At 45.8% G+C, this 14,877-nt stretch overlaps 1 protein-coding gene across 1 annotated transcript in view; it reads left to right on the top strand.

Annotated features, from left to right (window-relative positions):
• Nucleotides 1-14,877, top strand: part of XPA (XPA, DNA damage recognition and repair factor) — a 321,718-nt gene that overhangs the window by 267,299 nt on the left and 39,542 nt on the right. Inside the window, exon 6 of the mRNA XM_044061000.1 lies at nucleotides 2,011-2,128. Within this exon, the coding sequence (XP_043916935.1) occupies nucleotides 2,011-2,128 (118 nt within the window). The remainder of the gene's footprint in view (nucleotides 1-2,010; nucleotides 2,129-14,877) is intronic.

The following is a 14,877-nucleotide window of genomic DNA, read 5'->3' as shown; positions in this document are numbered from 1 at the left end:
ATAGGCTATTTCAATGCTGTTTAGTAAAACTTTAATCATATATGTCGGGTATTTTTCATATACTAATTTAAAACATTAAATAGGAAGGAGTGGTGGGACTCGAACCGTGAATGCCTCCTCTTTGTGCAAAGGCTCTACCACTATGCTATTGCTGTTTGGCGTAATTTGCATAAACATTCCTTATTATGCTCTTCCATGTCGAGATTGCTAACTGCAGCTAAGCAATGAGCACACCCGCGCACACACGTGCAAATACGGGCAGCTATATCGGGAATTAGAAAAATAAAAATAAGTTTTACTTTTTATAACTGTGCTGGGGGTTTACAATGTCAGGGAGTGTGGTGTTGGGTACGTGGGCATTTGAGCGGACTCGCTCTTGTGTGTTGACATTTTACACTTCAGACACTTGCAGGGGCGTGGACCTTTGGACTGCTCAGCAGTCGGACACACCCCCTGCTTTCCTGCACGGTCCTTGTTAGACTTGGAGTGGAGTCAGCGTGCCCTCACTCATGAATTTTTATGACATGCTAATGACATACCGTTCAACTGCAGTCTCCGAGTAAGACTTATTTAGTCTTACACGGAGGATTTGTGAATCCGGGGGAATATCTTATCTGGTACCTCGGTCTTTCACCTTCAAAGGATAAAAAAACAATGCAGCCTTCATTTAATTATAGGTGGACCCCTCCTTAATCAAATAATCAATTAATCAAACAATTAACATTCCTCTCCATAAAATAATAATTACACCTCCTGTATAGTACCATATTCAAACCTAAGTACAATTACCTAATAAAAGCATATTTCAGAGCTTAAATAAGCATTAGGAAAAGATTAAGGTATACAATAAGCCAAAAGTGCTCATAATTTTCATCAGATATTTTTCTGTGTGCCAAACATTAACAGTACTATATAGCTTCATGTTACCAAGTCTAAAACTATTGCTGTGCATAGAGAATTAATGAAAGAAACGGAATGGAAGAGTTACTAAAACTTAAATTTTAGGTATTCAAGAATAGTTTGCATGGTTGTGACATGCCTCTGTATTGTCTGAGAGATTTAGTAAGAATTTTGGCTAGGTCTGAAATGCATCTGTAAACTGTTTAGAGATGTAAAACAGCAGTACAAGGGAAATAAGGAGAGAAGGGTATGTCTATAGGGAAATACTGTGCCAGAAATGTATAGATTCTTTTTGAATGCATCCTGTATAATGAAGTAGGGAAGAGCTTTCTTCATAAATGTTTGAATACTGCCATGTTAACTAAAGGTGCACATGGAAATCCATCCATCCATTCACAACCCCTTTTTCCCATTTTTGAACATGTGGTCAGGATGTCACTTCAACAGTGACAATAATCTAGAGCCAAGGTTTACACCACCATGTGACTAGCCCTGCTGCGGTGGTTCTTCCACACCACACGCACACCTATGGCCAGTTTATAGTGTCCATTCCACCTACTGCATTTCTTTGGAATGTGGGAAGAAACCGGAGCACCCAGAGAAAACCCACACAAACACAGGGAGGGCATGCAGACTCCACACAGAAGGGACCCTAGCCAAGGATCGCACTGGGGAACCTCTTGCTATGAGGTGACAACACCATCTGTTGCACCATTGTGCTACCCATACATAGAAATGGTAATAGTAATGTTTGACAAATTATCAGGTGGGAAATGGGGATTGATTTTTATGTATTTTAAAAGAACAGTATGTATCAGAGTAAACGCTTTCTGTAAAATGAGCGCTTAGACCACTAGCTTACAGTAGATGGATTGTTTAAATTGACAGTGAATTCATGCTTTCTTTTATTTGTTTGTTATCAAAAGCCTTCTTTCTTTTTTCTTGAACTGGATGTTAACAGTTGGTAAGCAAAGTGAAAACTGAATTGATGACTCTTACTGAATGTGTGCATTAATGATGACTCCATGGTTCTGTTTACTATCCTGCCTCTAAAATTAGCTCCAAGATTGTGTTAAGCTTACTGATTTTGCCATAATTTTCTTCCTGCAGATTGTCAAACGCTCCCTTGAAGTATGGGGCAGTGAAGAAGCCTTAGAGGAAGCTAAAGAAGCTCGACAGGAAAGTAGAGAGAAGCTAAAACAAAAGAGATTTGATAAAAAAGTAAAAGGTAAGCAGTAACATGGTTTGACTCCGTGAACTTTAATCAGGTGATTATTTAAAAGCTGTTGTGAGGCTAGAATTTATTTTATTTATTTTTCCATTGCCCCTCCAATCATCAAGTCCATCTATCCTAACGACTGAGGAATGAACCTTCTGCATTGTTTCTTCTCTCAGCAGAGGCATGGGCCGAGTGCTGCTGCCATCCACAGTGCCTGGGATTTTTCATGTCCCTACAATCCCACCATATAGCTGCTGAGCATGAGGAAATTATGGCATACCACTACTGCTTCTGAGGAATGTGCACTGTACCATCTGTCCTGCCCCCTCAGCTTGATGTCTGTTACTCTCGGAGCTCCAGCCTCTACCAGAGCTCCACTGGAAATAGAGAAATTGATGTCAGCATGCTCCCTTCCACCCAGGATAGAAATGCCCCATCCTCCTTACTAGCTCCATCATGCACCTGAGACGCTATTCAAACTCAGGTTTCCTGGGTTGTTGTCAAGATTTTCTCTCTCTCTCTATGCCACCAGAGCAGCAAGATAAATTAGAATGTATTTCTTTGAAGTCCTGGAGCTGACATTATCAGCACCATCATTATATCACTGCATGTTAGGCTTTTGGAGGGGGTAAGAATATAGGTTACTGTGATCCTGCATCAGAGAGCAGAGAGCAGATCTTCAGGATTACTCCTGCAACAGTATCATTGAGAAATTTTGGTCTTAGGTTTGATCCAGGTAGTGTCCAAGTGGATAACCAAGAACTTCTGGTGGTTAGAGGAGTGGAAGAACAGAGGAGATCAGGCAGGACCAGACTACACCACACAGTATAATGAGACAGTATGAAGGAGATCCTTGTATTGCATTTGCTTGATGGCAGAATGTGCAGCATACTTGGCCTTCACTTTAGCAACATGCAATTATGCAAGAATAAGAAACATTAAAAATGTTTATTTATTTTATGTTTGCGACGTGGCATCTCAAAATTTGATTGTAGTGGTTGTACAAAATGCAACAGTTAGTATGATACTGGTCCAACAGGTAGGAATTTAACTTTTTCTGTATGCTTCCTAGAAGAGCTGATGTTTCTGTTTCCTCATTGACTCATAATATGTTGCTGTTAATTACACAATTCTGCTGTGCTGATGTCTACCAATATGCCATGCAATGAAAAGAGTTTGCCTTACAAGGGGATAGAGAAGGCAAATAGTTTTACTCTGAATAAGTATGTGTGGGGGATCTCTTTCCTATTCCCCAGTTCTAGTCTGAACCAATCATAGCAGTGGTGTTCTCGGGACCTTACTGAGCACTGCCAACCAAAGCAGCTTCTTGCCTCAGGCCAAAGTACAGTCTCTGGCCGAGTGCTTCTTGGATATGTATTATAAAAACTCATTATCTCCTAGGGAATGTCTTTGCTTCTTGGAGTACATGCCATCCACAGTCCTCAGTGATGTCCTTCTATTCACGTATTGCAGTATTCGTCACATATGGGTTTACTCCTCTTGCTACCTGAACGTCTGGCCATTATAAAAAAGATTTCAGTCATTGTATGGTGCATGGGGTATCTGACGTGGCTAGCAGAACGTGGGCTGTAAAAGTGACATCTGCACACACCAGCCCTCAGAACATCTCATCCGCCAGTCGAATGTCAGGTGTTCCTGCCATCCCAGCCATCAGATTCAGAAGAAATCAGAAAAGTGCCCCATTGGGCAACCTTTTCAGTCATTTATTTTATCCTAATGCTTGTTCATGTCATCCAGAAAGGGCAAGTGTAAATGCGGCCATCATATACCTCATAAGGACACCCACGATCAGTGTCTATTTTGTATAGGTAGGTCACATGACTACAAGGCCTGCACCGTCTGCCAGGCGTTTCTGCCCAGAACTCTCTGCAGCCATCTGCACATGTTCAACCTATACCTAGAAAACCAACATCTCAAATAGTTAGCCTTAGGTATGGAGAGTTCCGCTGGCCTACCTGCCAAACCACCGAAAAAGAAGGCCAAGACCCTCAGGCCTACGACTACTGCTGTGCATCTTTTGTCGGACCCACAGCCTGTGGCCGATGTCAGTCTGGTTGAAGACTCTGGGATCCGCTGCTTCAGATACAGCAGGTACCTTTACGGAAGCCGCACAATCTTGTGTGGAGGGCACATCCACAGAGGCTTTTCCGATGCTGGGGGGGGGGGGGCGAGGCGAGCCAGTGTTCTCGGCAGATCCATCGGATGCCTCCGTTACCTTACAGTCGCCAGATTCCAGGCTTTCCTCCATGCAAATGCTCGCTAGGTCTCTCAAAAGGAAAGAACAAAGAAAACACATGTCTCCTGCTCCTGAAAGTATCCCAGACTGGCAGGCCTTCAGCCAAAGTCTGTTTAATACCTTCATGACCTTAAGACCTACCACTCCAGGGACATCCACTATCCCTCCTCCCATCCTGAGCCCCAGGCCTCAGACATCAGATCCCTCGCAGAGGGAAGAGGAGGAATTCTTTGATTCTTCTTCAGAAGAATCCCTATCATATACCTCTCAGATGCCTTCCCCCCTGGGATATGGCTCTCCAGAGGAAGAATCCATTGACCCCGACTCCCCAGCAGAGGATTTGACCTTTGGGGAAACTCTTACTAAAATGAAGGAACATTTCAAGTGGGAATCATCTGAAATGTCAGAGGTCCAAAAAAGGTATTATGACCTCATTCAGATGGATTCCCCAACCCCTACTGCTGTTCCTCCCATTCTACCTGCCTTCCTGGATGCCTTCTCTTCAGCATCCCAGAACCTAATTCTCAGCCCCCTGCTCCACACAGACCTGACAGGTTTTGTAAAGTTCCTGAGAATACAAAGATGTTCTTCATGTTTCACTGTTGCAGTCATCACCTGTGGGTTATCCCTGCTGTGGTGCCCCTCAGCTGGCCTGAATACCAGAGTCAGTGTTTTTCTGCATCAGCTGCTGTCGCTTGTACACTGACATCAGGTCGTCAGTGCTGTAAAGCAAGGCAGCTGACGCCATTACATCAGTCTTTCTTGTCATGGAGCCTGTAACAGAAGCAGTTCACAAGTGTGCTGGTCGGTCACTACCAGTGCTCGGCTTACAGCTAAAAACATCTAAAGCTAAGTACCCCATTAGGGATCCTTTTTTCTTGCACTAACCGATATCCAGAAAAGTTAACAATTGTCTCGCCTATGGAAAGCAGATCCCACACCGAGACTTCCATTCATACTGCATCACTTGTTTAGGCCCAGACCATGACGTCCCCCATTGCCGGTTCTGTGCCCTCTTTAAAGCGAGAACCATTCATCGTAGAGCTCTTATTGTAGACAGGTATTTTCATTCACTGTCTTCATAAGTGGCATCCGTCAGCCAACCATCCGTAGACATTCCGAAAAAAATGTAGGGAAAAAGATAGAGACAGACCACACAAGCCTAAGCCTTCTTACGACTCTACCGCTAAGCAGGTCATCAGTTTTCCGGAATTCAGTGAGGCGCTTTTGCAGCCCCTGATGCCTGATACAATATCTATGCAGGCCTCTACCAAGACCCTTTCGGAGTCCTGTATGCCGCAGAAGTCTTTTTCATCTTCTGAGCCTTTGGTTGTCTCTGCCTCAGTTGGGTCCGGAGCCGTGACGCAGGCACCGGCTTCCAAGGAAGCCTTTTGCACTACCAATTCTAGACAAAAAACGACGCCTTCTCATCCGACTACCGTTTCTCTTAGACCGATGGATACTCTTAGGCCTAGAAGCCAGGCTACTCCTAGAAAATCTAACTCTAGCCACCATCTTATTCCTGCTCCACCACCCCAAATCCAAATGCTTAAGATGGCAGAGGAACTTATCAGGGGCAGTCAGGCCACAACTTTTAAAAGGAAAAGACACCCTTCTCCTGAACTAATGACAGAGAAGGATTCTGAGGAATCTGATTAGTCAGACTTTGAAGAGGAACAACAACCTCTAACTGCTTATGAGGATTCAGATGCAGAGGAATGCATTCCTTCTGCCTCCCCACCAGAAGACCTTTCCTTTGGGGAAACCCTTCACACCCTCAGGAAACATTTCCACTGGGAATTGCAGGACTTCCCTCAGTCTAAGAAAAGGCTAAGAGAGTTTCCAGATCTGCCCCAGCACAAACCCTTGGCCATCCCCCTATATTAGAAGTGGTGGTGATGTTTTCCATGAATCCAGCTTAGCCCCTGATGCCCTCCCACCTGCTCGTAGTAAATCTGACAGGTATTACAGACTACCGGATTTGCAGAAATACCTGTACAGAAATCCTGCTGCAGACCCGGAGGTCATTACACAGGGACCTAAAGGAGCTTGGGCTAGTTCTGCAAAGAATCTTACTCCTTCTGACGAGGATGCCAGAGCTCTGGACAGATGGGGTAAAAGAGTTTACACCTCTGCAACCTTAGCTATCAGAGCACTCAACTGTTAGTTCCATATGTTAAAATATCAGCAACACACTTTGGAACTGTTAAAGCAAAAGATTTCTACCTTTCCTGATTGTGCCAGTTCCTGCAGATTTACTGCACTCTACTTGTCAAGTGGCAAAACACTGTTTGCACTGTGGATATGATGCACTAGAAGCCTCAAGCAGGGGAGCATTGTCTGGATCTGACATTAGGAGACATGCATGGTTGAAGGAACAAACATCTCCCTGATCATGTCAAGTCTAAATTAATTGATGCACCCTTGGATAAAGGCCGCTTGTTTGGAGAAATAGCAGAAGAGGTGCTTAAAAAGATGGAAGACAAAGCAAAATCAATGCAAACAGTAAAAGATTGCTTTCAGGTTCAACCTCCTAGATTAAGCAGGAATTTTCCCTCTAAGCACTGGTCTTTTCCTGCACCTAGCAGACAGAGGCAAGGTAAGCCCTGCAGGGACAGACCACCCAGGCCCGTATCCCAGGGACAGCAGAGAGCCAAACAGTGGACCACTTCCACCCCAAAGGCAGGGAGTTCTAAGCCATTCCTCTATGGCAAAAACTCTAAATGACTCCCACTCCCCCCTCTGCCTTCCTTTCACCCACCAAAAGCTAGGAGGAAGGCTGTCCCTCTGCAAAGAAAATTGGCTATCTGTAACAAAGGACCAATGGGTCTTAAAGATCATTTTCCAGGGGTACAAATTTACTTTCAATGAACTCCCAGTTCCCAGAGCGTACCCAGACTTACCTCCAAATCAGTGAGCAGAGGCATTAAAACAAGTCCAAGCTCTCATATCCCAGGGGGCAGTAGAAGCTGTTCCAGAAGATCATGCAGGCAAAGGCTTTTATTCCAGGCTATTCCTTGTTCCCAGAAAGGAGGGCACTTGGTGCCCCATCCTTGATCTATCCATTCTGAACACCTCCCTGGTGCTCCCCAAATTCAGAATTCTAATTTTGCAGTAACTGCTGCCTATGCTGGCAAAAAATGCCTGGTTAGTGACCCTAGAACAAAGGATGCCTACCTCCACATCCCCATAAGGGAACCCTGCAGTAAATTCCTGCACTTCGGAGCAGGCTTATAACACTTTCAGTTCTCTGCACTTCCCTGTGGCTTATCTACTACTCCCAGGGTATTCACCAAATGTTTAGCCCCAGCCGTAGCATTTTGCATACAGAGAAATGTACAGATTTACCCTTATCTGAACGACTGCCTCATTCAGGCAGAGTGCAGAGAAAAGCTGCTGCAGGACCTCCGCTTTGTCAAAACCCTCCTAACTTCCTTAGGGTTCACCATCAGCGAGAAGAAATCAAAGCAAACACCTTCCGGGAGTATCATTTTCTTGGGAGCACTGCTGGACACAGCATCCCAAATGGCCTTCCGATCCCCATAAAAGCTGAGCTTCCTACCTCTCTACTTTACCCAGCTGGCATTCAAAAGTCACCTCATGGTGAGGAAGTTCCTGCAAGCCTTGGAGTACATGGCATCTTGCATCCTTCTAATTCTGCTGGCCAGGCTTCACATGAGAAAGCTTCAGTGGTATCTAAAGAACCTTTGGTGCCAACACTTAACAGCCTCTAGAGACCTCTCTCCCTCTGATCCCCTGTATAAGGGCCGTGTTTCTCTGGTGGGCAGGGGCCTGTGCTAAGAACAAGGGTCACCCCTTCATCCTCCACCCTACCGGGCAGACCATCACCACCGAAGCCACAGACATTGCTTGGGGCACTCAGCTAGCAGGCAGGTGCACCCAAGGCCTTTGGGATGCCCAGCACCTTCCCTTACATATCAACCAGAAGGAAATGATGGCAGTACAAAAGTCTTTGGCAGCCTTCCAATCCCATCTCAGGCCAGGGGTTCACTTATCAAAACAGACAACACCACAATAATGTGGTACATCAACAAACAGGGAGGGATCCAATCTTACCCTCTGAGCAGGCTAGCCATGAACCTCTGGCTGACTGCCTCCTCCATGGGATTACACCTAATAGCCCAATACCTACCAGGGATCAACAACACCCTGTCAGACCACTTAAGCAGAAACTTACTGGACCCCCACAAATGGCAGCTCCACAGAAAGATCTTTTTGCAAGTCACTCAGGAGTGGGGAAATCCAGAGGTGGGTCTCTTTGCTTCGCACCTCAACCACCAGCTAAACAAATTCTGTACCAGGGAGTATCACCACCTAGCATGGAAGATGGATGCCTTGACCTTCCCCTGGAACTCCCTCTTCATGTAGGCATTCCCTCCTTTGTCTCTTATTCCCAAGGTACTGATCAAGGTAAGGGAGGAGGGACCAAAGGCCGTCATCATTGTTCCAGATTGGCCCAGACAGCATTGGTACCCCTTGTTGCACAGCCTGACATCACAGCCTCCCAGGCAGCTTCCCCTGATCTCAGACCTCTTGACTGAAGCGGGGGGGGGGGGGTATACAGCATCCAAACTTGCAGACTCCCAAACTGTCTGCATGGCTAATACTCTAAAGGCAAGCAAGGGGCACCTGTTAAGCAAACAGGTCCTAGACATTATCACAGAAGCCAGAAGGCCAAGCACCATAAAATCTTATGCAGGGAAATGGAAAAGATTCTGCTCCTGGGGTCAGTCCAGAGGGGACATTTCCTCACAACCTTCTGTCCCTCTTATCCTGGACCATCTAGCAGAGTTACTCAGTAGTGGCCTCTCCTTCTTTTCTGTTAAAATCCACGCCTCAGCCATTTCAGCTCATTTCGATACAGACCAGCCCCTGTTCTCACATCCTTTGATTAAACAATTCCTCAGAGGGGTTTCTAATATCAGACCTCCCAGAAGGCCACCCATTTCAGCCTGGGACCTAAATTATGTTTTGGAAAAACTAACCTTTACTACCCTTTGAACCTGCTGCTTCAGCAGAATTGAAATACCTCTCCTGGAAGACTGCTTTCTTAATAGCTATCACCTCAGCCAGAAGGGTTTCAGAACTTCAGGCCCTAATGGCCATTGAGCCCTTCATCATTTTCCATGCAGACAGGGTCTCCCTTAGGACTAACCCCTCCTTTATGCCCTAGGTAGTATCTAGTGTGACTCTCAGTCAGGCCATTCATCTGCCCACCTTCTTCCCTAACCCTCAAAACAAGTTGGAAAGAATTCTGTACTCACTAGACATGCACAGACAGCTCAGATACTACCTGGTCTGTACTAAACCCTTCAGGAAAACGGACCTACTTCTTGTCAGCTGCTCATTTATGCAGACTGAAAATAGGCTCTCTGGCAACACTTACAAGATGCCGTTACTCTCCTACAGTCTCTGGGATTTCAAATCAACTTCCCAAAATCCCATCTGGAATCTACTCAACGCATCATCTTCTTGGGATGCAGGATTCAGACAGACATTATGAAAGCCTCCCTCTCTCCCCAAATGGTGGAAAGCTTGACACAACACCTACTTCTGGTCCTCAAGACCACAGAGTTAACCGCAAGGGAGTTCCTCAGGCTTCTGGGCTACATGGCAGCCACTATCCCCATGCTATTGTTAGCAAGACTGCATATGAGGAAATTGCAATGGTACCTCAGGTCAGTTTGGACCCAACACTCCTACCCCCACAAGTACAGGGTACCTCTCCTGCCCTGCCTCAAGCGAGAGATCCACTGGTGATTGAAGCAAGTGAACCTCAACCCAGGTCTTCCTCTTCAACCAGTTCAACCCAAACAGATCATGCACATAGATGCCTCAAACTTGAGCAGGGGAGCAAGTCTAGAGCATCTGAGAGTGCAAGGAGTGTGGCCAGCACCACACAGGAAAGAACACATCAATATCCTAGAGATGAGGGCAGTATTATTGGCCCTACAAGCATTCCTAACCAACTCACAGCAAGAACCACTTTACAGACGGTACCACAGTGCTGTGGTATCTCAACAAGTGGGGGGGGGCAAATCTTATTTGCTTTGCAGACTGGTTCTCCTGGTGTGGGAACTGGCCACCTCCCAGGGAGTAACTTTACAAGCAGTTTGCATTCTTCACAACTGAATTCTCAGGCAGACTCCCTCAGCAGATCACGAATGGATACTGCACAGGAATGTCTTCCTGGACCTGGTCCACCAGTGAGATACACCTCAAATAGACCTGTTTGCCTCCTCCCATCAACAGGCAACTTCCGTCCTTCTGCACCAGACTTCCACATCATCAGGCTATGGCAACAGATGCTTTTTCAGTCCCCTGGAAGGTATGTTTCTCAATGCATTCCCCCCTTCCCACTTATTCAGAAGGTCCTGCTGAAAATACAGCAGGACAGACCAAAACTCTTGCTGGTGACTCCCTATTGGCCAAGACAGCATTGGTTCCCCCTTCTCTTACGGCAATCCAAGGTCAATCACCACAAGTTACCCTCCAGAGTGGACCTTCTCACACAGCACAAGGGATCCCAGATACACCCGCAGTGGCAATCACTGAACCACACCCTGTGGTTGATAGGATTCTGATTCCTTTCAGACACCTTTACAATGAGGATGTGCTCACTGTCCTGCAGGAGGTCAGGAAACCAAATACAAGGAAATCTCATCTATCAAACTGGAAAAGATTTTCAATATAGTGTCTCAAAAGGAAGTTGGACCCACTGAAAAGTGAGACCCCTCTAGTGCGGTCTTACCTGTGTGAACTATTGCAGACAGAGTTGGCCTACTCATCTATTAAAGCCCACTTGTCTGCCATTTCAACAATCCTGCCTCTGGAACCCTCCCTAGCTTCCAGACTACCAGCTAAATTATTCCTTAAAGGGGTCCTTCATCTCAGACCACCCAGGAACCCCCCCATGGTACCTCAACTACATTTTAGAGAAGCTCACACTCCCTCCATTCAAGCCAGCAAATAAAGCTTCCCTAAAACACTGCACATGGAAGACTGTCCTCCTCATAGCCTTGATCTCAGCCAGGAGAGTGTCAGAGTTACAAGCCCTCATGGCTATTCCACCCTTCTTAGTATTCTACACTGACAGGATTACTCTTAGAACTAACTTTTTGTAGGCAGCTGAGGTTTTACTTAGGTAGAACCAAAAACATAAGAAATACAGATCAGCTTTTTTTTGTCCTTTGCAGCTAACACATAAGGGAAACAGTCTCTAAACAGACCATTTCAAAACTGCTAGCTTATTACATATAAAGTTACTACTCTGCCCATGACAAAACTCTCAAGGGGCATGTAAAGTCACATTCAAGAAGGGCTATGCCAATGGCTGTAACCTTCGTCAGAGGGGCGAGTACTCTGGCAATCCTGGAAGCATCCAGTTTTTCCTTGCTACACACATTTGTAAGCACTTTAGGCTGGACATCACCTCCAGAAGGAGGCCTGGCTTTACCACTGTCATTCAGTATGACTTTCTGCAACCTGAATCTGGGTATTAACCAATCACCCAACACCCCACTAGTTATGGCTACTGCAGCAGTGGTCCATATGAAAACTGTGGTATAAGTTGTGTAATGAACTTATCATAGCAATAGATGAATTGAGTAGGATGACCTTTGCAATATTATTTCCCATCACCTGCCCTCTTTATAGTTTGGGCATCCTTAGGCTAGGTGCCATCATATCCCATCCCATGCCTTCCACGCCCACCTTTTGAGTCCAAATCGCTTATAGAGAGTCAGAATGCATAAGGTGTCCTTGCCCTTCTGACAAAGAAATCTTAGCAGTGTCTCATGGTAGGGCCTCCTTTTTGATAGGAGTAGGCCCAGATGAAAAACAAGGAGATCCTACCTGCAGGAAAAAACAAAAATGACAAGACAATCGCCTTTATACTAGAAGCATACTGATATCCCAGGGAAGCAGATGTTTGGTTGTTTAGAAGGTGATGGGGTGCAAAGCTCTGGAAGTCTGCCCTGACATTTGGGCCTTCTGAGACAGGATCCCAGTGGTTATAGGCGCTTTGTCAGCATTTTTCTCAAACATTTACTATACTGGTAAGTTTCTTACACAGTTGTACTTAATGCTCAGTACTCACATTTATGCATATTATGTCTTCTTGACCCAAGCTGGCATACTGTGTACTCGCATTAAGGGCAGAGATGACCACCCACTGATCCTAGCTGTTTCCCACCATTCACATTGTCTGGCTCTTCACATTCCAGTGTTCCCAAGACAATGCCTGCATTTGATGAAAAATCATTTAGGTCTAAGTCTTCCCAGTTTACCTGATGCATTCATGATCACCAAGTACTACAGCAGGACAAGGACTGACTTCTTTTGCAGATCTTCTCATGACATTCCTAACTGCCTTCATGTCAGTAGTTAATACCACTTTATGTCACCATTCAGAGCCTGAGTTAGCTTCTGTGTGAAACAGTATTAGGATGTGAAGAGAGGAAGGGGCATCACTTGGAAAAAAAAACTTTAGTGGATCACCTATGTAGGACACAGCATAAAGGAGAAGTTTTCAAGGCCCTTTGACATGGCTCACTTTAAGTTTGCTAGTGTCTCCATGATTTTGTCTTTTAGGTTGCTGCTTTTTCCAGAAAGTTGTTGACCACAGAGTTTTTAATTTTTGTATTCAAGAAATGAGATAATTCCACAGTAAAAGACCACCGACCAACGAAGTATACTGAAAACTGTCTTTAATAGACGTGACAAAGATGAAAAAACGAACAGCAATCCAAATAAAATCGAGCGCTTTCGCCTGGTTAATACCAGGCTTTATCAAGATGCATGTTAAGAAAACCCAATGCTTTATATAATCATTTGCTGATCACCTGACCTATAATTAATTGGAACAGCAGATTTAATCAATTACATTCTTAAAGGTATCTTGAAGTAAAAAGCTTATACTAAAACCTAGTATACGATCAATATCTACAACATACAATATATTAAAATACATATAACTTTAGGATGTTATGTGATCCTATCTCGCCTACATTCTGACTGATGGGTTCGGAGCCGATCCCTCGGCTCCGACTCGGCACGCTTATGCCAAAGAGCGAAGTCTCTAATTGGCTGAGCTTACTATATCCCAGGATGCACCACTACCAGTCCCCCAGATCTCGTTTGCCGCTAACCTGCGAAGACGTGGTCTCGAGCTGGCTGGGCTGAGTAGTTATTTAACTAACTTTTCTGTCAGTTTTTTTTGCTGTTTTTGCCTCAAAAGCTGTTTTAACGGCTATTCTTCTCATTGTTGTGTGATTGGTTGGATTGTTGAAGACCTTTGTTGTGTGATTGGGTTGAGTTGGTAGGCCCCCTTCATCTAGGGCCTTCCCGGTCGGTCAACCCTCCTATAACTTACCTATAGAGCAAAAGGCTTTTAATATCTTTGTAGCTCTGTTTGTTCTTACAAGGTTTTGAAAGTTACCTGTCATTGGCGCTTTTTAGCCATAACTGTTAGCCATATACTTAAGGGGTTTAGTCAGTAGGTCAGTAAATTGTGTTTTCCTGTCAGATTACTGAAATTCTCTTCATAATGTCTCAGAACCCTAGGCCTTCGGGCTTTAAAAAATGTACGAAATGTAGTTTCAAAATGTCCATCACGGACGATCACTCGCTCTGTGTGTATTGTTTAGGTGCAAAACACTTACAGGAGTCATGCAGCGTATGTCACGCTTTTTCCTCAAGGGTCCTCCAGGAGAGGAAAAATAAATTGATTCTTAAGGGGTTAATTAAACCTTCCTTTGAAGAAGCCTTGGCATCCTCTCCTTCCCCGGCTAAAAAGAAAAGGGCGTCGGTTCCGACCAGTCCGTCGGATCCAACCGCTAAGAGACATAGGCAGGCCTCTCCTTCGGCTCCAAGGACTTCGGAGCCGAGGTCGGAACGGTCTGCCTCGATGCCACCAGTATCGACTCCTCTGGCTTCGGAGCCGATGGCTGGGGCATCGAGAGGCGGGTCACCTTCTCGGAGCCGGCAAGGGTCGCCCGCTCAGACACTTCCTCCTCGGCGCCGAAGTCCACCTCGGCACCGATGGAATCTGGTGTGTGTATTCCTTCGGCGCCGATACTCATCGAGTCACCTCGGAGCCGGTCCCCTAGCCCTTTGGGGCCGTTGGAGAGGCCGTCTCGAACCCGTTCTGTTTCCTCTCGGTCTTCGAGGATGTCAGATTCTGATATAGACAGGGTGCTCCAAAGACTGTTCCAGTCCCCAGTCTTCCAAAAATTTGTTTCGGTTCCGACCCAGTTGGCTTCGGAACCGATGACCCTGGCCCACCCCATTGCCATTCCTCCTCCGACTGCTTGGCTCCGGGAGCAGGTGCTGTTGGAGCCGGTGGAGATCTTAGGGTCGGCTCCGACCCTTACTCCAACCCGGCCTTCGGGTCCGAGTTTGGTACGGACTTCTTCGGCTGGACCCGGGGTGATGTTTCGGGACCTATGCTTTCGGTTCGAGCCTCCCCTCGGTGCTTCGC

The sequence above is a fragment of the Protopterus annectens genome, chromosome 2.part0, assembly GCF_019279795.1.
Source record: "Protopterus annectens isolate FY-2018-M chromosome 2.part0, PAN1.0, whole genome shotgun sequence".
Lineage (NCBI taxonomy): Eukaryota > Metazoa > Chordata > Ceratodontiformes > Protopteridae > Protopterus > Protopterus annectens.
Note: the sequence above shows the minus strand (reverse complement) of the source record. Positions and strands in the feature narration are given on the sequence as shown.